General features: G+C 39.4%; 1 protein-coding gene across 1 annotated transcript in view; it reads left to right on the top strand.

Moving 5' to 3' along the window:
- The first annotated feature begins 2644 nt into the window (after window positions 1-2644).
- LOC132243336 (oxysterol-binding protein-related protein 6-like) overlaps window positions 2645-22808 on the top strand; it is a 60671-nt gene continuing 40507 nt past the window's right edge. Inside the window, exons 1-8 of the mRNA XM_059720155.1 lie at window positions 2645-2734; window positions 3823-4002; window positions 7067-7120; window positions 8663-8776; window positions 8907-9077; window positions 9753-9885; window positions 11327-11430; window positions 12409-12501. Of these exons, the coding sequence (XP_059576138.1) occupies window positions 2645-2734; window positions 3823-4002; window positions 7067-7120; window positions 8663-8776; window positions 8907-9077; window positions 9753-9885; window positions 11327-11430; window positions 12409-12501 (939 nt within the window). The remainder of the gene's footprint in view (window positions 2735-3822; window positions 4003-7066; window positions 7121-8662; window positions 8777-8906; window positions 9078-9752; window positions 9886-11326; window positions 11431-12408; window positions 12502-22808) is intronic.

The following is a 22808-nucleotide window of genomic DNA, read 5'->3' on the forward strand; positions in this document are numbered from 1 at the left end:
ACGAGTGGTATTTGACCTTTTTTCCCAGCGAGCCATATGGATAATGCCTGGTGCATGCTGATCCAGGTGGTGGTCCTGGTTCAGCACTAGGGGAGGGCATGGCAGGGACCCCTTTGGCTGCACGGAGTGGGGCAGTGGGACAGCCTGACTGTAACCTGGCCCTGCAAAGGGGGAGGAGGACAGAGGATGTGACCTAGTCTAAACCTGGCCCTATTGGGGGGAGGGGCATGGGCCTTGGCCCAACCTCGCCCTGTGTGGGGAAGGGGGCATGACCTGACCCCAAACCCACCCCATGTGGGGAGGTTGGGGGCAGGAGGGAGAGGGAAGGAGGTATAGCCTGGCTCCAAGGTGGGGTGGAAGGAGCACGGCAGCCCCAACTGGCCCCATGGGAGGTAGGAGGTAGCATGGCCCAGCTCTGACTTGCCAGGGGGCTTGGGGTTTGGGGATTTGGCAGTGGGGGAGAGTGGCTGTACTAATTACCACCACTCCCCTGCTGCCAGATTTCCCAACTCTTGGGGAATCCTCTGGACTGGATGCCAGTGCTCCATGGATTGCGTTTGCCCCACAGGCCAAGGTTGAGCACCCCTGATTTAGACCACTGTTTCTTAACCTTGTTTTGTTTTAAAGTGAAATATTTTTGTGATATGCAACACTTACTGTAAAATTAAGAGGGCACTAGAAGATCAGTGATAGCTGGTAAAAGTATAAGTATCCAAGAAGTGTCTTACTGGGTCCATCTAGCTCAGTATTGTGACAGTGGCAAGTGGCAGATGCTTTAGAGGGAGAGTATATGAATAGGACACATCTAGAGTGATTCTTCGCTTCTCATACTGTCCCTGGCAAAAACCATAAAACTCACTTGAGTGCATGTTTTGAGTGGTTGACAGGGAATAAGTTTCTTCCTTTAGATTATTGTATATTTTTAGTGCCTTTTGACCTTCCTTGTCCCCTGATTGCCTTTCACGATTCCGTTCAGTCAGACACACAAGTTGAGAAAGCATTTAGTTTACTTCATAAAAGTGTTCATAGATTCATAGATGTTAGGGTTGGAGGGGACCTCAATAGATCATCGAGTCCGACCCCCTGCATAAGCAGGAAAGAGTGCTGGGTCTAGATGACCCCAGCTAGATACTCATCTAACCTCCTCTTGAAGACCCCCAGGGTAGGGGAGAGCACCACCTCCCTTGGGAGCCCGTTCCATACCTTGGCCACTTGAACTGTGAAGAAGTTCTTCCTAATGTCCAATCTAAATCTGCTCTCTGCTAGCTTGTGGCCATTGTTTCTTGTAACCCCCGGGGGCGCCTTGGTGAATAAATCCTCACCAATTCCCTTCTGTGCCCCCGTGATGAACTTATAGGCAGCCACAAGGTCGCCTCTCAACCTTCTCTTGCAGAGGCTGAAAAGGTCCAGTTTCTCTAGTCTCTCCTCATAGGGCTTGGTCTGCAGGCCCTTGACCATACGAGTTGCCCTTCTCTGGACCCTCTCCAGGTTATCCGCATCCTTCTTGTTGTTATATTTAAGCAGAGCTTGCTGATCAGACTGGCCATAAATTAAAGGCAATACCCTTACAATCTTTGCACAGATACTTCATATTTTTTATTTTCTTTACTGCCATGTTTCCAACATAGTGTGCCAGAATTCTGGTATGACTCATGTACATCAGGGATGTCAAACTTATCTGGCCTCACAGACTGAACGAGTGGTGTAGTGCTTGTCCATTTACCTCCCTCCCCCACCATGCTGGATCCAGTACATGCAGTGCCTACTCCAGCCGGTCTGGGGTTGTGCTGTACCCAGTACCTGTGCAGGCTGGTATGAGATGCACACCTCATGCGGTGCCCGCTCAAGCTGGTCCAGGACCCGTGCTGCACATGGTCTGTGCCCTGGACCAGGGCAGGCACTGTGTGTGGCAGAGTCCCGGATCCACTGGAGCGGTTGCCACATTCAGTTTAGTCCTGCTTGAGCCAGAGAAGGTGCAGCATGGTCCCAGGCCCTGCATACGGGGCTGGTCCAGTGCATGCCATGTGCTGCATGCAGCACCAGTGGCTAGATGATAGGGCTCTGCAGACTGGATTTGGTCTGCAGGCTGTATCTTTGACACCCTCGCTGTAATCATAATTCATGATGACTGGTAAAGATGACTGGGGGAAGTGGATTGGCTACCTTCAAACACACACAAATATGAGAACTAGTAGAGTACATACATTAAGAAATGATATAGAGCACATCAATTGAATCCTCATATTTACATTTCTTGTAATGCAATGAAATTTTACAGTAGGAAATTTTAAAAGAAATTACATTTTTCCTAAGGCACAACTAGCTTGTAAAACTCTGGAATAATATATCATGGAAGGAAACACAGAGTCTAAAGTGGTTAAGAAGGACTTGTCTCATCTAGTTATCACATGCTGTATAGCTTGATTATTAGTCAACCCCAAATATAAATTCACCCTGCATTTTAAGGTTCAAGTTAAGGAAAAATAGATTTGTACATTTTAGCACATGTGCTTTGATTTTCAAATATTTTAAAATTTAACATCAGACATTTTTAGTTTAGGGCTAGAAATTTTTAAGATCATTCATCTTTTCTGGATAATAAATAGAAAGGCACTGTGTTAGGGAGTAGGGCAGAAAGTGTGATATGCCGAATTATCTTCTCCAGCATGTTGGCAGTGGTGCATATGACCCTGTGCACATGCTTAAATCAGTGGAATGTCGAATGGTCCCACATGTATGTTGATTGTGACTTTTATTCTTCTTTTTGAGCAAAAGCAGGGCAGATCTAAAATTGGAGCGATTCAATAATTGGCTATTTTAGATGGTTTTTTACACATTCCTTAGTAAAGGTTGGCTTTGACTGCTGTCAGGGACAGGAGACTTGACTGGATGGACCACTGGCTTGATTTGCTCTGGGAATGATGAACATGTCTACACTACAAACTTGCCATCCCAGATATTAGTGTCCTCAAACATGCTTCACTGCTGTATTGCTGTTGACAGTGTTCATCACTCCAGCTGCAACACAGTGCAAAACTGAATGCTGCTTTCAATTCAAGATGTAACCCCTGCAGATCATTACAGCAGGTTTGAATGTGCTGCTGTCTCTCAATAAGTTTGCACTGTATACGTGTCCTGTGTTTCTGTGCAAACCTGCTAATATGTGCCCATAATTTACCCATGAATGTGCTTCAGTTCTTTGCATAATACAGTATTTCTAGGAGAAAGAATCTGTATAAGGGTTATTGAGTAGTGACTGTTAGTGAATCCAGAAGTGTAACTTGCAGACCATGTCCTTGCCTCCTTCACCCTGTTAAACCCTTCTGTAGATCTTGCCATGAAGCGTTCACAGAGAAATACCTGTACAGTTTTCTCAGTGGTCAAAACTGTGGAGGAGACCTCTTTTGTTCTGTGCTTCTGCTTCTGTGTACAGATTTGCTAGAGTACACATCCTGATCACAGACTTTGACTTGATTTCCATATTATACTTAGTGTGAATTGCCAGTTCATAGGGCACAGTCCCATCTTGTTCAAATTGGAATGTACAAATAAAATAAAAATTATTGCCTGATTTAATGGGTCAGACATTTTAAGAGCCCACTTGTATTTCATTGCCTGAATAAGGGCCAGATTTCCTGAAGGTGCTCAAAACCTAGCAGTTCCCAGTACTCATGGTCATGTTTGGCATAGACTAACATCCTGAGCTCTTTTGAAAATCTGACTACGTATTTTGATGCCTAAATGATTGCTGAGCTCATTTGAAAGTCTGTCTCCCAAGCATGTGTTGAGTACTTGAAAAACTGAGCCAGGTAATATGGGTAGTTTCATAAGATATACGTATTATTATTACATGGTAAATGTGTTTTATACTCTCCTCAGGAGCCTGACAGCTGGGAAATTATAGAGGGACTGAAGATAGGACAGACTAACGTCCAGAAGCCAGACAAACATGAAGGTTTCATGCTGAAGAAAAGAAAATGGCCTTTAAAAGGTTGGCACAAGGTAAATATCTCATAGAAAACTCAAGGGATTGTAAGTCTGGGCAATTAAAAAAGATGTGGAGAAAAACTTAGAGAAAAAATTGTACTCTTGGTGCATGCACAAGAACACACGTGCATGCGTGCGCACTCCCCCCCCCCTTATATATATCTCCACACCTATTTATTTATGTGTGTATGCATGTATTTTTTCCTTCCGAGGATGTAAAGTGTTGGTTGTATACACAGCCTTACAGCCTCCAGTTTAGATTACTGTAGTGACTGCTACATATATAATGATATACTTCAAGGCCAGTTTAAAGCAATAGCTACAGGAGCAGGTATTTAATTGCTTGGAAAAATTAACTATATAATAACTAACACCTCTTCTTCATATTATTGATTTCTAAATGTTTACCAAGGTGTTTATTTTGACAAAATAAAGCTCTACCCATAAAACTCTCTCAGATTGCCTCCACTGCACAATGCTTTATGGAAACAGAAATAAACTAAGGGGCTTTTGAAAACTCTTCAGATTTAAATATTTGGGACTGGGCAAGATGTTCTTAAGGAAGTGCTCTTATAGTAGAATTTGCTTCCCTTTCTGCCTGCAAAAGGTATAATGTAAAATGCTCATCTCAGGTGGACCTATAAAAGTGTAAGCAATGGTGTGGCACTATCTTGAGGAGGCAGGCAGTTCAATTTTTATTGGTTGTGTGTGTTTTAATTGTTAAATACCTATGTTGCCAAATAATCATGTGTGCTAGGATGGGCGTAAGATATTCTATCATTCATCTACTAGTTGCTCAATTGGCTTATATGGCCACCTATTAAATAAGAGAAATAGCCATATGGCTACCTCTTGGCTGAGAAAGTGCTGTCAGAAGAGGAGAGCTGATAAAGAAACAACCTAATGGGATGTGTAAGAAAGTATAGGATTAGGCAGATTCCCTTATCTTGATATATGCCAGGTTAGGCTCCCTTGCACTGGTATGTGTAATTTTAAGGGACTCCACCAGATTTAGTTTAACAAGTTTACTTGACTTGGTTTATACATTACTTCTGAAGGAGAGTTTGTGAACCACCTTCCTCACGTGGATAAGCAATTACTCATGCTGATAGTTGATTCTGAATGCGAGTGTCTTAGATGCAGGGCATTCATGATCTGGCCGTAGGTCTTTATCTGTTTTACATTTCACATACAAATATGACCTCAATTTGTATTACAGGATTGTGGATTCTAAACGATTTTAAGGTATTGGCTGTATGATATGCAGCCTCTGTAGGAATGCTATAGAGTGCACTTGTATGAAAATTCACAAGGCAGTAAGTACTGTATCAGTAATTCACAAGTGATAGCCTAATAGTTATAACCTAATTTTGTGCATGTGGCACAGGTCATTCTGAAGGATCTCAAAGTGTTTTGGTAATATAACAGTGTTTGGAATATTAAAATTGATGTATTACTTTAGGCAGCTCAGAAATGCAGCAAGCTGAGGAGTGAAATTCTCCAAGTGTTTCTCTGCAAAGTTCAACGCTACACAACTGTTAGAATAGGAAATGAAGGAACAACACTTTATTCAATCAAAAATTCAGGAGAACTGTAGGGACCCTAAATTAGATGACACTAATATGACTATTCTTACAATGCTAAGGGATCACTAGCGACCATAAGTAGTTAAAGAAAACATGTTTTCATGTCATTCAAGAAATGATATTTCCAGCAACATGGTATCTTCTCATACCATGTGAGACATTGGTGCCACCTGCTGAGTCATTGAAGCAGCATCAGCAGCTGTTTCCAGAGATCTTTTCTCCAAATATAGACCTTGTCTATGCTGATAAGAGTTAACAATCTTACAACACAAGAAGTGTGTCTTTCCTTTCCATCTGTGATTCTTCAGAGGGTTTGTCCAAAGTAGGATAAAATGTATTTTTTTTTAATCTTTTGTTTAAAATGCAGTAATATACAACTTGTCCTTCTTGCACAGGGTTTTTAAAATGAGTTGGGGCCTATCTAGGCTAGGCTGTAAAGAAGTGATGTTAGCATGTGCTAACATGACATGTTTTAAAAACCTACTTCAAGGCTGCATCCAGCCCATGAGCAGTTAAAAACCTTGTTCAGGTCTGTCCCATTGACAGTCTGTGGGTTGCAGCATCACCAGAGCTTGTACTGCCCGTGGTGATGACAGCAACAGGGGAGGTCTTGTGCTGCCCACATGATGGTGAGGGGGAACAGAGATTGTATGGGCCACGTGGCAAGGGTCCTGGAAGCCCATGTGACATGTGGTCCATTCATTATGTGGCTTGGCACCTGCAACTGGTGTGGCATGCAGCCCCTGGCCACTCAGAAGTTGGACAGCTCTGACCTACTTAATATTAAGTGTACACAGGTTAAGTTAGCTTAGTTAAGGCCCAGGAATCCCCCAGACTTCATCTTGACCAACTGGGGGATATTAAAGTCCGCTCTAGTTTGTCCTTAATACAGTTTCAAAATGTGTTAATTAACACATGCCAATAACATATCTTATGTCCTAGTCCAGACAAATCCTCAGACCTGCTCTCTGCCTATCCCCTGCAGTGGCTGAGGTTATGTCTACCCAGCAAAATCAAGGTGAGATTGTAGTACAGAGAGTTATACCTGTGATGTACGTAATTTAGCTAACCCAAGTTACAATCACAATGAAGACATAGGATCACAACAAACATCCTCAGGGTCCCTAGAGAAGTTGTGGTCTAGTGACTTTTTCATCTGAAACCCATACCATCCCATCTTCACTAATTTTGTTAAAATGGTATGCCAAAACGTCAGCCTTATGAACTGAAAGTAAGAAATTATCCTCAAATACTGATTCTTCCTAAGAAAATTTGTGGGAACAAAGTTTGGAAAAGGAAAGAAACCAACCTGTCTTTGCTTACAAGATGTTTGGTGCCAAAAAGAAATGAATGCAGGTAATGATGTTTGTAGTACTGGGTGCTGATTACTAAGGGTTGTGGAATAACAACTCTTTCATAGATGAGTTATTTTACATAGTTAAAAAGCTGTTTGATCACTAAGAAGACACTGTCTCCTTCTTTTCCCACTGCAGCGTTTTTTTGTCCTGGATAATGGCATGTTAAAATATTCAAAGTCACCAATTGATGTAAGTATAACTGAAGTATACCTGGATATTTAATCCATTGTTAAAGTTGGATCAAAAGCTGAGCCTACTGTGTGATTAAGTCTCATTTGTATGCTTTGGGAACTTGAGGTAGCACAAAGTTGAGTATTGTGGCTGCTGGGTTCAGAATGGAGCACACTGCTTTTTGTGGCAGAGTTCTGTGCATGTTCTGCATGGCTTGAGCCTTACAGATGAGAGGTGTAAGGCCAGGATAGCTGCTTCCCCTTACAGTGTTCTTCCTAATAATCCTGCATAAACTGGTGTCATTACAATGCCATCCCACTTTACTCACTTACCTTCCCTACACCTTTGGAGTGTGGCTTATGAGGAAACCAGGTTAGTGCACAAGGCATTGTTCAGGCTTTCAGAAATGAATCTAGCCACCTATGAATCCAGTATAACCTGAGTGTGAAAGCTAGAACATCTCCAGAAGAGGAAGGAATCTCTGTAGGTAAAAATTAAGTTACCAATATTCTTCATGGAAAATAATACACAGGAGGGAAGACATGGTCTAAAGTTACTCTTTTTTTATTCTGAGGTAAGATAGATCTAGCCTCGTTACACCACTAAAGAGCAAATTCTGTTCACCTGAGGATCCTAATTAATACAGTAACAGACACAAAGAAAACATATAATTAAAACCTGGTTGGCCAGGGATTTAAGGATTATTTTTCTATCTGGTATACAATCAAATATGATGGGTGAGAAATTAAGACTAAATCTATGTCCACTGAAACTGCCAGCTTATGCCTGTGGCCTCTTTTTAATCAATTCAGCAAGTTAATTACATAGATAATCGTTTTGAATATTACTCAAATACAGCTTCTACATTTCTGTTTAAATGTGATACATTGTGGATGCTCCAATTTCTTGGAGTTAACCAACATGCATTTTAGGCCAATTTCTGTCCTTCACTCTGTTTTTAGTAAGAGTGTCTTTCTTTGGCTGAGAAATGTGTGTATGAGCAAACTAGAATATCGTAAAGATCTGTTCCAGAGAAGAAATTTCCCTCCACTGACTTGTATGAAGGTGCAGAATGTATGAAATAGTAATTTATTTCAGAAACTGCCTTGACTGATTAGCTTGACTGATTAGCTCTTTACGATAATTTTTAACTCTTTGCTTTTGATGTTAATAAAAATCAGTAATTCAAAGTAATGGCTTTGTCTCCCTGCAGTCATCTTGTAGAGGTACTAGGGCTAGCTTTAAACCATCTAATCGGGGTACTGACAGCAGTCTAGCTGTGGCAGGACAGAATTCAGGTTGCACTTATTTACCTTGTTTCCCATGTACCTTTTAGTTATACCATTGTATAAGCCAGCAAGGCTGTTTATTGGAATTGACCCTGTAATGAGCTCTCCTTGGAAGAGATTCTCTTTCTGTAAACAAACGAGGAATCCTGCTTGACTATACTGTTTAACATTAAAATCTTCTCTACTGCTACAGCACTAAGCATATATTCAGTTAGAGACAGTAAAGAAGGTTTTGATGTTACTAATCTCTTCACATGTCTTCTGATTACAGATACAGAAAGGCAAGGTACATGGAAGCATTGATATTGGTTTATCAGTTATGTCAATTAAAAAGAAAGCTCGTAGAATAGACCTTGATACAGAAGAGCACATATATCACCTGAAGGTGAGCAATAGTGAAACCAATTTTTCTTCTCTTTTTATTAATAAGGCAAATGTTTAAATAATAGGTACAAGGGATGAAGAGAACCATGATATCTTTCTGAATGTCTTGTTGACTCTGACCCTTCTTTTAGGTGAAGTCCCAGGACTCGTTTGATGCATGGGTGTCAAAATTGCGCCACCACAGATTGTATCGTCAGAATGAAATTGTAAGATCACCAAGAGATGCTAGCTTCCATATATTCCCTTCAGGCTCTACTACAGAATCTTCACCAGCTGCTAATGTTGCTGTATTAGATGGAAAGGTATGTAGCATCCCTTCTCTGGAAACTTAACTTAAAATTAATGTAATATTTATAACTGGCAGATTCCCTGATGAGTACTGCTGGTACATGCTGGTGTGGCTTCCCAGAGAAGGATCACCAATGTGGGTACCACCGCTGCAGCTTTCATTAGTAGGTCTTCTTTACAGATCCCAGTAGAGCACTAAGCTTCCCATTAAAGCTATGCATACTCTTCTTAGCCAACAGTGATTGATTTGGCCTTTTATTGTTGTATAATGATTGTCTTCATCAAAACTGTTTTTCCTCCCAATGGTCAGCAAGTACTGTTTCTTTATGGTGCCTCATGTTTCCTTTTCAGTACACTGTTGTAAAATGATGCGTCTCAAGGCTCGAAAAATGGTTTCTTGTATGCCATTTAAATTCAAGTATATAGTTTGGTATTTCAGAGTAGAAAATGTAGACTGTTGGTCATCAGTATATCCAGTTGTGTAATGGGGGGGCAGGGAAGACGGGGCAGGGGCAGCAGCGCAGGGGATCACCCTTGTGTCGTGGTGGGGCAGGGGGTTGGGGTGGGCATAAACATAGCACTGCAGCAGTTGGTGCTGCCCCAGGTGTCACATGGCTGCCTGCGACATGGAGCTGCCTGGCTTTGCCTCTGTGTATATCAGCACATTTTAAATGATCTTGTTGTTTTAGGTACAACAAAATAGCTTCCCATGGCAATCTCCTATACCATGCAGTAATAGCCTTCCTGCAACATGTACTACTGGTCCAAGCAAAGTAGCAGCTTGGCTACAGGACTCAGAGGAGATGGACAGATGTGCAGAAGGTTAGTCTCACCTGTGCAAGCCCTTCTTTACAAGAGAGATTTCTTGCTCATAAACAATAAAGAACTAAGATGGTTAAAAATGTGTGTATGTGTGTGTGTATATATATGTGTGTGTGTGTATATATATATATATATATATATATATATATATAATAGCCCTTTAAAATGATTAGTTATCATTGCATGTATTGTGTTTGGCTTTTATTTTTTTATTATTTAACAATCTGAAGGAATAAACTAGGTCATGCTGTGCCTTTTCACCCTCAAGTTGATCCTCAACCAGGGTGCCCATGCAGAACCCTGCAGTGCCTTAAGATCCTTTCAAGGGTAACATGCAATATTAGCACTGGGAGGGGTACAAGCATGATTTTCAAGATAGGAATCCATAGTTTTAAAAACGTTCTCACCTGTCGTGGTCTTTTTGAGTTCTTTGCAACAGGGTAATTGCTCTATTATTTTTCCATAGTCAAAAAGCAAGTAAAAGCTAAGAGCTGGAATTTTTCTGAGAGGTACTTTCAAGTCTACAAAGGTTAGGAACCGCTGATGTAGTGAGATGAAGAGGTGCTCAGCATTTCTGAAAATCAGACTACTAGTTTAGGTGCCAAAGGCAGAATTAAGTACCTAATTCTGAGTACTCTAACTTTAAGATTTAGCCTTGTTGTTCATCTAAAATTTACTGCATCAAAAGCACTAGACTAAATACTAATGGGTTTTTAATCTTTAAATAATATAAATGGCATAGTTTTACTTGAATTCACTTCAGTCTCCCAAAACATGAAATATAGTAAAAAGCAGAAGGAAAACAGGAAACTTGCTCTTGATCTATTGTTGTTCATGGTTTAGACTTTTTCTGGCAAATGTTATTCAGATAGCTTCATATGTCTAACAAAGCTTAATGGCTGGCAGAATTAAATATGCAGCGAATGAAATGACTGGTAAATAAAGAAACTCGGAAGAATAACAGGTAGTGAAGATCACTTTCTGAAGCAAGTTAATCAGCCAGTGTCAGCATAAATCTGATACCTAATAAAGATACTTAAATCTGAGTGGTTGGAGTCTTATTAGCAAATATAGGCAAAGTTGCTGCCGGTGCTTATCTGCATGTTAAATGTAATGCACATGCGTAAGTGTTGGCAGGATTGGACCGGAGTTGCAGCAGACCCTGCTGACTTATGGGAGCAGAGAAGACTATGGCTCCCTGTAGGCTGCACAGGAAGACGGAGAGCAGCCTTTTCTGGTGCCCCTCCTAGTTCCATTGTGTAGAAGGATGAAAGTAACAATTGGTTTATAATCCTTATTATGAAAACTAGACAGGATCAAGGAGCTAATGCCAGTCTTTGTTTTGTGTTTATAGTTTTGTGGTTCCGCTGACATGTGATACCATAGTAAAAAATGTCACTGAGCCAAAGTACCTAATATGTTTTCTTTTCATATATATTAGACCTTGCACACTGCCAGTCAAATCTTGTGGAACTTAGCAAACTTCTTCAAAATCTAGAAATACTACAGAGAACTCAGTCAGCACCAAACTTCACTGACATGCAGGTATGTGTATTTAAAAAACTGGTTCAGTTGCACTCATCATTTGACACCTGCAGGTTTGAAACATTTTTCCCTGTATGTTAGGGGATATGCAGAGATACTTTTAAGTCAGACTAGTTTGTGTTCTGGAGTCAATATCCACACACACTCTTGTACTTTGGACTGTACCAATATAAACTTTGAAAAACATGTTTCTGATAAAAGATGATTTTATTAATTGGTGGCTGGTTTTGGTTATGTCCTTTGTTTAATCAGGGTCAAAACTTGCTGAGAATAGAAATAAAAATAAAAGTAACGTCGCAAGTATGCTCAATTTTGGCAGTTTGCTTTATAAAGTACATTTACATAACAGTAAAGTTTAAACTTTAAAGGGGAGAAGAGACCCAAACCAGCAAGTTGTCAGACCTGCCTTGTGCTTTTCCAGCAAATTGTGAGAGTTGCTGGTGCTCAGCATTTGCATTATGTTGATAATTGGAAAAGGAAGAGGCCAGAGGATGTACCAAACATTTGGTGATTTTTGTCATGGACTTCAGTGACAGCAACAAGTCCATAATTCTGGATCGTTTTTACTTGGTCCTTACTTATGTAAAACACTCTTTGAATGCAATAGGGATGACATTATGACCCCACTGAAGTGAAAGAAAGTGTTGCCATTGATTTCAGTGAGGCCTAGTTTTCACTCAGTAATAAGAGTAAATAGTGATATAAGGATTTAGGATTTGGCCCTAAATATTATGTGCTAACAAAATATACTTAGAATATTGTTATATATAGTTCAGATCTATGCAGCCAATTTGTTTCTAATGTAAGTGGTTTTACATTAGTTTATACTTAGACCCTACTGAGATTGAGAGATGTCATTCTTTCCCTACTCTCTTATTTATATATAACACTATGATTCTTTACTAACTTACTGTTGTCTGTGTCAGCTTTGTCAACTTAATAGTGCCTTGTTGCTTTTAACCTATTTGTATAATGTAGGCTAACTGTGTAGATATTTCAAAGAAAGACAAGAGGGGCACAAGACGATGGAGAACAAAAAGTGTCAGCAAAGATGCAAAAATACAGCTTCAGGTACTGAATTCATGATGTTTTCCTTTTCATCATACTTTTAGATTAACTTTTATATATGAACCAAATATATAAGCTAAGAGCAGGAAAGCAATTGATTCAATGTCCTGGCTCTTTTATAACTGATTATTTGAATTAATTCACATTTGGTTACTTAAATCTGAGAGAGAACCATAAAAATGTATTGTTTTTACTTACACTGACATGGAAACATTGTCATCTAGAGAAGCAGAGACTGAATGCCAGTCATTCAGGATGCAAAGAAGGTTAGTGATGCTCTATTTAATGTGTACCTACTACAGAGAACAGCTGAGTTGGAGGCATAAAAATTAAATAGAAAATTAGAATGAAATATTTCACAAGTCTAGCCCTGCATGAGGGAATTTTATTAGTAAAAATTATTTCCTAAAGTTCTTAAAGGTGGAAAAAGCCAGTCTGTGAAGGAATTAATTAAATAACTCATTGTATGCAATTTCCCCTTTGTTATAACAAAAGTATAAGAAAATTCTGTGAGAGATTGAGTACTGACTGAATGTTTCACGCTTATACTGCCATCAGCTTCATTATGCCTTATTTTGATTTGTTTAAAGCAATTGTGGCTTCTGGGGCAATCCCAAACCTCTCTTGCCGTAGCAATTTTCAAGCAACAGGTAACAAAGGCCCATGGATAGTGGTGTATATCAGTCAAAATGCATTGTTTGCTGCCAAACAAATGCCTGTGTTAGAATAATAATTCACCCTAACAGCTTTTGCTACAATTAAGTACTTTGAAACTAATGTGAACTTCAAAAATCTTTGTCCCTTTGAGTCACAATTAAGGAGTTTGTTTTGCCCATTTAGACTTCCTGGTCAAAGTGATGCAAAAGATTAAAACAATGAAATCTAAATGATTGCAGTTGGTAACATAAACTCTTTCATTTCAGCTGTTAGACCTGGTAAACACAAAATGCCTCCTTAGTAAATATCTGAAAATGGGTTCAGTCATGTATTAATATTTATGAGACTAAGATTTATATTGATTGATGACATTTTTCATTACTTTATCACAGGATCATTGTCATTTGGGGCCTTAGGTTTCCCCTGCTTTTTGACAGCACAACAGGAGCAAAAGCTCAGGGGGGGAAAAATTAAAAAGGATGCTAAACCTGACTAGAGGGGAAGTGGAGCTAACAGGGCATGCTTGAATAAAGACGCTCATCTTGAATTACGAAAAACCCTTTGCACAAACCGCTTGGGCTCTCTGAGTTCTGGAGTAAGAGAGAGAATCATAAAGCAGCAAGCACATAAGATGTATTCTCTTACAAACTCATGCAGTTGCAACCTTAATTCACTCTGAGTTACTTGCATCCATTTTTCAAAATGGATAATATGCCATTACCAGCCAGAGAGCCATATGACAGCTCATCTTTGAGTGAGTCACAAAGGGATCAGTGCAGATGCATGTCTTTCTGCATGAAAGCCCTGAGACCTACTGGGGTAACTCTAGACTTACTATAGCATCTGGGAAGGATTCTGTCTGTATCTTGGCACCATACACACCATGTAAAAAGCCTGCAAGAAGCAAGAGGCAGGTTCCCAATTCAGGTGCAGCCTTTGGCCACCATAGAGAATTCTGGGCTGAGGCTCCTACACAGTCTAGCATAGGAGCATGCTGAAGGTACAGCTAAGCTCAGGAAGAGTCCGTTATACACACTGCTGAGACCATTTTGGCATGTTCTGAAAGCCATCCTTCCAGAGATGCTGTTGTAACTTGGAGCAGTCTCCCAGGCTGCTTGAGTTATGATGGGAGTGGTCTCAGTCCCAAAATAGTTCAGAAGCGAGAGAAAACTGTAGTGGTGAAAATTTATAATTTAGAGATGCTCCCTAATTTAGAAAAGATGGGAATTGGGAGATGGCTCCTCAGGGAGTAGCAGTTAGAGGCAACAAAGGGTCTGTAGAGGTTGCTCCATAATCAAAGTTTCTTGTTTAGGTCTTCTCATTCATGTGTGTGTGTGTGTTTATTAAATGCAATGATAACTAGAGACACAGACTTGAGACAGTTTAGGATGTGCTTTTTGACGTGCATCTCTGGGAGGGATAGCACAGAATCTGACCTGTTTTGTGTCACACCCTCACTACCAAACTCAGCAACCCTTTTGCCCCATAGCACTGGAAACCAGCAGTGCCTATACACACTCTCAGAGCATTACAGCATGTCTCTAATTACAGTGCGTCACAGCAGACTCCGTTAACAAATGTGCTGGAGCATGGTAATTATTGCATTTCAGCCAGCCTTCACATCTCGTGTATCTGTGTCCCCATCACAATGGCTGTGGGGGTACCTTATCTAAAGCACATTCAAAGTGCAGGGATGCTGATGCACAAGATACTCTGGGCACTTTAATTAGAGTAGCTCTAAGAGCTGCTCTAATTAATACTTTCTGTCGTTTCTCTTCTCCCCCCGCCCCCCGGAGCATGTATATAGATGCCCCAGAGTTTTTAGGACACCTTTCTTCCTATTGTATATTGCAGTCAGAAGGGGAATAGAAGCTTTGTGCAGTCTGCTAGTTGGACAGTGAGTCTGTCCCCCTGCCCTATAGGGAAAGGTCCAGTTTTACGTGTTTTCATTAACTATATTTCCACAGTCTCCTTTTTCTACTGGTTCCATTGTCTTGTAGAACTACCTGGGAAAGGGCTCATGTTTTCTTAGTTACAAAAATAAAATAAAAGCATTGATAGGAGCAGTAATTCTTTTCAGAGTGCTAACATACTAAACCTGTGATTTCAAATACCCTTATACCATTGTGTTTTCCTTTATAGTAGCTGTTTGAAACTATTTGTATAGAATATTTGCATTTCAGGCAATGCTGCTTCTCTAAAGGGTTTGTGGCGGAGCTGGAATTAAAATGCAGGGGTTTTGGATTCACTATCCTCTGCATGTCCTGCATGTCATTGTCTTAGACCTCATGGAGTCCGTTACAGACTCTCTTCTAGATTTGTGTCCTCTGGTCTGTTCCTGTAACTAACATTGCTTTGGTTGTGTTCTTGCTAACATTCTTTTCTGGAATGTGAACTCTTTTAAGTCTACATCAGAATAAATGTTTCTGTGAAACAAGTCTTGTTGCTTGCTTTAGTTTCTATAAAGATATTTTTTATCAATTTAGGTATGAGTCCTAGAAATACTCTTCCATATGCTTAATTTAACTCACACAAATAGTTCAATTAAGTACAATGAGAATGCTCCCATGAAAAAGTTAAGCATGTGTATAAGAGACTTCTTCAGCCTGACAAAGGGTTTTTAAACCCGAAAGCTTGCTAATATTTTTCCAAATATTTAAGTTGGTCTAATAAAAGATATTAGATTCACCCAAAGAACCTTGTCTGCCTTCTGAATGGAGGGCTTTAGTTTTGAATTGTTTAAATAACAGCATTGTCTTGCAGGCCTTTGCTCTTCTCATGAGCACAGAGTCTATTCAGTGAGCCTAATTCTTTGAGAAAGGACTACTTGCCCTAAGAGAAAATTTTCAGAAACAGCAAATTTTCCCAAGATTTGTCCAATGAAAAGTATCTGCAAGTGTTGTGGATTTTTTTAAGGCCAGTTGATGTATTTTGTTTTTTTTTACCTTTCTTGTAATTACACTTTTTATACAGAGAAGCTTGGTTCTGAGAATTCTTTTGTGTTCTGGGTAATTCTGTAATTCTCACAATGGGCTAAGCATTTTCCAAAGAAGAAAAGACTGAAGCTTTTACTGACCAGACTTCTATTCTTAGTGCTCTTAAGTTATTTTCTTAAGCTCAAATTAGCAAAATTGCAGGCTCGTTTTACCCATAATTATTTTAAAAATAGAAAAATATTCCTCTTTTTGTAAGCAGTATTGTCTACTAGAAGGTCAGCTTGTTATAGTGAAGCCATCTGGAACAATAGAGCCAAAATGAAACAAACCTTCCATACACAAAGACTGATGTATAACTCCTTCTAATGAGTGTTATAGTTACACAGATGCTACTTGGGGTATAATTTCATATACCGGTGTTACTTTTTAATGTACTTTTGAGTCCATATGGAGTGTCATTCACATTTTAGTAGTGTCCCTCTGCATCCAAACATTGCATATGTTTCATGTATCTAAAACATTATATTATTAATTAAAAATGATAAGAGAGTATTTTGCTGGATGTAGAATAGACTCTCATACACAGGATAAGGATGCTGCTGTAGAATACAAAGAATTTTGAAGTAACTCATATTACACAGCCTTTGTTATAACCTGTAAAAACTTGATTAGTTAAAGGAGAATGTATTTAATTTTGGGGTTTTGAAAAAATACGTTTGATACAGTCACTGCTGTATCAGAATTTGATTATAATATGTTTTACCTCCCCTTTACTTCCTGACTGATAATTGGGATCCTCAGACACTTCTCCTTCTACACTTGACAATACTGCCACTAGTATCAACCAGATTTTTTAAAAAGCAGTTGTCTTTTCATGCACATCGCTTGCTTTAACATATCAGTCTAGCTTGACTGGTCCAAGGAGTGGGAAACTTGAATTAATTCCTGAACTTGGGCATTCTGTAGTGTAAATGCATACAGCATTGTTTACAAACATTGAGCTGAACTATTATTTAGTTTATTTTGAATAAATTAAATTGTGTGTAGCTCTGAAACATTACGGTGCCCGAAAGTAAAGGAGGTATGGAGGAGTCCTCACACAGTTATTTATTAGCAGTATATACTCCTGTTTGCAGGAATTCAAGTTTTCTAACCTTATAAAATCCTGCAGTTACCTTCAAGTAATGACACTTTGATCAGACTTTAAGGAGAAAGACTTGTGATGGGTATGGAGACTCACCATTGTGTAAGGTTTTCTTGGCTCTGGTGCAGCATTATGACTCTTAAAAAGTAATTTAGAGTTGGTTAAATTGAGCATCTACATACATCTATGTGTTATCAGAACTGTCCAATTTCTGAGCAGCCAGGGTTTGCACGCCTTGGTGGCTACATGCTTCATGGGCTGCAGTGACACAAACTATAGGCCATTTGGACCCCACTCCATGTGGGTGCCCCAGCCTCATACTCAGCTCCCCAGCTGTGGGGTCCTCCACCACATTGGGCTGTGCAGGAGCCCTAGCCCATGCTGCACCACCCTGCTCCCTGAGGCAGGGGCAGGAAGTAGAAGCCAGAAGAAAGAGGGGACATCTGAAAACATTGAAGAGGGATGGTGGGGAGCCAGGCCCAGGTGGGATCCTTGGGACTGCAAATTAACCCGTTGCAGGCTGCACACTGTCCCAGGGCCACCACTTTAGAAGATAAAGTGACCCAACATTTAGTTCTCAGTTTGTGTTTCCTGCCATCCCATAGCATTCTTTTGTTTTGGTATCTCATAACTGCATTATGACTATGAAAAAAATCTATTGTTCACTTTTAGTAAATACATGGTAGTCTAATTCCTCCAGAGATAATGTCATGAATTAAATAGTTGTTTAAACCCCTGGCATACATGCATGAGAACATATGATAAATTCTCAGAATGTTTATGCCATTAAGCTCTTTACTGTTAAGAAACAGTGAAATTAAAATTCAGTTAAAGACTCTCCCTCTCCCTTCTCTGATCATCTTTCATCCTCCCACAAACCATCATCCCTTCCCTTCTCTTTTCTATTCCCTTCTCTTCTCACATTCACTGTCAGGAAGGGCCAGCGCCGAAGGGTCAGTTCAGCACAACACGACGCCGGCAGAGACTAGCAGCTGCAGTGGCTACAACAGTGAGTGGATTTAAAATCAAGAGAGAGTTTTAAAGATGGGAAGCTGCATAACTTGAATATGTAACAACAGTACTGAAAAGAGCACTTCCACCTCATAGAGATGTCCTTGTTACTCATGTTCGACTGGATCATTTGTGAGTGATGAGGGTCATCCCTGATACATGAAAATAAATTCCAGGGGCTTGGGTCCCATCTCACTTAACAATGGTTATATATCAGTGTTACCCCATTGTATGAGGAAGGAGTAATTTCTTGCAAGGCAATTGTAAGCTATTTAGAAGTAGGCCTTTACCGTGTGTATATTTACAGCACATTCTATATATATGCATAGCGTAAACAATAGAAAAGCAACCATAAAATTCAAGTCTGTAGTTCCATCAAGGGATTTTGATAACAGCACACCTCAGGACAACAGAACTAAGATGGCTTGTATTATTTTGTTGTTGAGTTTAGTAATATAAAATTAGCTTTTTCATTTGAAACACTTTTTGTTTACATTTCATAATCCCAAAAAGTCATATTACTACCGCTAGTATGTATAATTGTAGTAGTTGTATGAGTGCTTAACATGAAATATGGGGCTGGGCAATCAAAATAAGAGCTACTAATTGAAAAACAGATATTATTTAGTAGAGTTAGCATCCTGAGGCCAATTTTTAGCTTCAGTCTCTAAAGTAAAGTATATCCTATTGAAGGGAAGCCTAAGACTAATCCACATGCAAAGTAGTATATGTATTGGTATATATTTGGTAAAAATAAAAACCTATTGATCCATATGTAGTAGGAATATGTAGCTAAATTAAAAAAGAAGGAAGTTGGTTTGCCAAAGGTTAAGACTTCGCTTGGAAAATATACCTTTATCTAGCACAAGTATCAAGCTTCTTCCCCTGGCCAAAAAGCAGCCTAACTTCAAAACATACTGCTTCTTCCCTAGATTCCTCTGACATGGGCCTGAAAAATCACAAAAACAGCAGATAAACCAGTGCTTCTCATCTACATATTTAGGTTTACTCTCAAGAGCTTCTGCGCTCCATAAATAAGCATGGAAGCCTGAAGAGCAACAACTGATTCAAAGGCAAATTCTCAAAGCCAGTGTGAGTTGCAGAGTTACATATTTATTTACGTATTTTTTCAATTTATACCATGTCCTATCCAAAAGGCTCAGAGCAGCTTACAGTGAACAAACAGCCCATGGACAGGATTCCTCAAACAGCATCTCAAACCTGAGAGCTCCACCTCTCCTTCTTCTTCCCACAGCCCCACACGAGGAGACTTCCACCGATCCTGACTGCACCTCCCAACTGACAATTACATCCAGCTACAAGAAATCCTCCCCTGCCTCATCCTCAGGGGAGATTCCCCTCTACCTCCAATGTCCCCTCCAAACCCGCACCCCTTCTCTTACAGAAGAGCTGTGACTGTCTCCTCCCAATGCCCCCCAAAAACACACCTAACTCCCCCTCCTCCTCCTTCCCCCTCCAAATACAACACAAAATTGCAAAGAACCCTAGCAAAAAAAATAAAAGAAAGACCTTGCATCACTGCTGAAGGGCAGTGTCAAAAGGCACCCTTAAGTGTCACCCACCCAGGGAGGTCTGCCAGTAGGTCCTTCTCCTTTGGGCTGCCAAGATGATGCCTGAGCTGGGCCCCAGATGGGAGGGAAATCAAACTGCTAATAAAAAAGAACACAGTTTGATTTCCTAATGTAGGCAGTAATTGAAGGACTGTTAAGCCTCCAATAAAATAGTTTACAAGCTCTTTGTTAAACCAGTTAACAGAGACTCACTTCAGCGTCTCTGACTGGGCTCACTTGTAAACAAACCTGCAATATAAAGTGTTTTTACACATTATTAAGTGGATAAACTGCCACACCTAAGTTTCATTTCACATTGGTATCAGCAGTGTCAGTCCCCACTTAAGAAAAATAACACGTTCTGTAAAGAAGATTGAATACACTTAGAGGCCTCAGCATATAAGTGGGAGAACCTGCCTGTAAAGGCCTCTGGCGAAGACTGCCACTTGTTCTGCACACACTGAAGGGGTTGCCAATGCCCTTGACCACAATGGCTGGTGGTCTTGTCTCCTACCCGTCCTGAGGGATTAGACAGTCCCCCAGTCTTCCTAAGAACAGCTGTTCTCTATTGCAGCAGCAGTGGGAAGGCTCACGCTGTCTCCCTGAGTTTGACAAATACCACATTATATGTTAAATGCTGGTTACATGTGGAAATCACTATCTGAGCCAGGAACTTTTTATTACTTAAAATGAAAGCTTAGATTTTGCAGAAGCCAATGGTACACACTCAGGAAAGATTCCTGCTCTATGTATGAGTATTCCACTTGCAGATATTTTAAATAAGGACTAGAAGAGTGAGGAAAACTATAGGGGTCTGAATGGAGAATGAAAATGTATAAATAGTCAAGATGATAAGTTAATTATCAGTCAGAAATAGATAAAGATAAAAAATCCCAGGCAGGGAGAATGTGGTTTCTTAACCAGTGTTTCATAATCTTTTGGAAACTTGGGCAAATGAGAGATTCAGTTTAATTTTTTTCAGCTGTTGGGGAAAGCAACTTGGAAACCCTGCTGAAACAGACAAATGTTTATGTCAGTCAACTGTTTCTTTACTTTTGACTTCTGCATAGTGTTCTCTAAAGCAATTGGCAAAAGATTTACTTGTCTCTTTTAGAGTTTTCCTGCAAGGGGCATGACTGTAAATGTTTGTAAACATCTAAACACTAGGAGACATTTTAAAATGTCATTTACACACTTGAAATGCATTGTGTGGTAGTCAGCGAGCTTTTTTCTATGTAGTTTTTCAATCTGGTCATATGAAAAAAACAAGAAATAAATTATTTCCTCCACAGTGTAGGGTCTCAGCTTGGGGGTTGAGAGGTCTAGTGAGATTGTAGCTACTCTGCTGATCTTAACAGTTAGGTGGGCTGGAGATCCAGGGACTTGCTTTGTGTGCAACATGAGGTCATGGTGTGGAAATAGTTGAGAACCACTGCTCTGGGGCTCATATCTTTAATCTGCACCAGACTTGGGATCCACCACCATGTGCTCTTGTCTATTTATTTTTTTTAACCACTAAGTGGCAAAGCCTATGGAATTAATTTGGGTTTTCAGTGTTATGTGGATGATAATGTCTGGTTGGCTAGAGCAATTCAAGGTTGACAGAGCTCCAAACTAGGAGAGTCTGGAAATATGTTCTAGGAGCATACAAATGAAAAGTATGGTAAAAGAAGTTTGACTGCCAGTCTGTTTGTAAAATAAGGTGGTTCTGACTGACTGTTGAGAAACATGTTATTAACATAGTACAGAATGGAAGAATGGTGAATATATTGTGGAAATGGTAGTGATGAGAATTGCTGGGGAAAGGAACTTATTTATTCTGTGCCTCCTTGTTAGAAAGGAAATTGTTCATTATGTAAATATGAAAACTCTTCTCTGCATAATTAAAACTTAGAATGTACAAAAGGAACTAAGAAGACAAGTAAATTTATAATAAACAACTGCTTTAATGCCATTGTTGTGCACAAAGTATGAAAGGGTAGGGTGCAATGTGTACTGGACTTTGGAATGAGATGTGATAAAATGAAGATTTTTAAGGGCACCAGCGAGTAAGAAACATAAACACAAAACATATAGTAAATGGACACAGTTCTCCAAATTGAAATAACTCTTCTCTGACCTATTATTAATGTTCATGACAATTTAACTATTATGTTAAGAAAATCTATAGTAATATGACTTTTTTATGTTATCTGCTGCTCTATAGGAGGCCTCAAAAAGCATATAATTTATATTTAGAGCCCATTTTTCATTCTTGGGTATACAAATTAGTGTAAATTGTCAACCTCTGAATTTGAATACTTAAAACAACTAAAATTGAAATGCAAGTGTTTAAAACCTGAGGATCAAAATGTTGTTCTGAATGCCTTAACTTTGACACACAAGTCTGAAAATTGGGCTTCCGGCCTCCTATGTTTATTTGTGTGCATATGTAAATAATATAAAAAGTATACTCTGTATGTATGCATAGTACATATGACAAAAGTGGTATATGTGTATATACTTTACCATATAATACACATGTATATGTACATTCAATATAAAATATGCATAAATAGATGTTCTGTATATGCAAAAAATATAGAGGAAATATGAAGAGTGAAAACATATGAGAAAAAATGTACTGCTTTTAATTTGTTTGATCCAAGCGGTTTAATGTGACCCAGTAAAATTTGAGTACAGTGGATGTACTTGGTAAGTGAAAGTCAGTTTTTTGTCAAAAAGAACATTCAAACACAAGAAGAGTCTATATGGTTATCTATCTCATGTGATATCCAGATAAATTATACAGTGAATTTCAATAACCAGAATATTAATCACAAAGTTTGGAAAATCTACAGATGGTTTTCGTGTGGGAATATTGAGCTTGATTTTGCTGACTTCATGGAGAAACTAATACACTTTAAAATATTGATTCTGTGACCATTAAACCATACATTATATTAAGTGTTTTGATACTCTGTTAAGTAGAGTATCAGGTTTCAATTTTCT

This window comes from Alligator mississippiensis, unplaced genomic scaffold (genome assembly GCF_030867095.1).
Source record: "Alligator mississippiensis isolate rAllMis1 unplaced genomic scaffold, rAllMis1 scaffold_107, whole genome shotgun sequence".
Classification (NCBI taxonomy): Eukaryota; Metazoa; Chordata; order Crocodylia; family Alligatoridae; genus Alligator; species Alligator mississippiensis.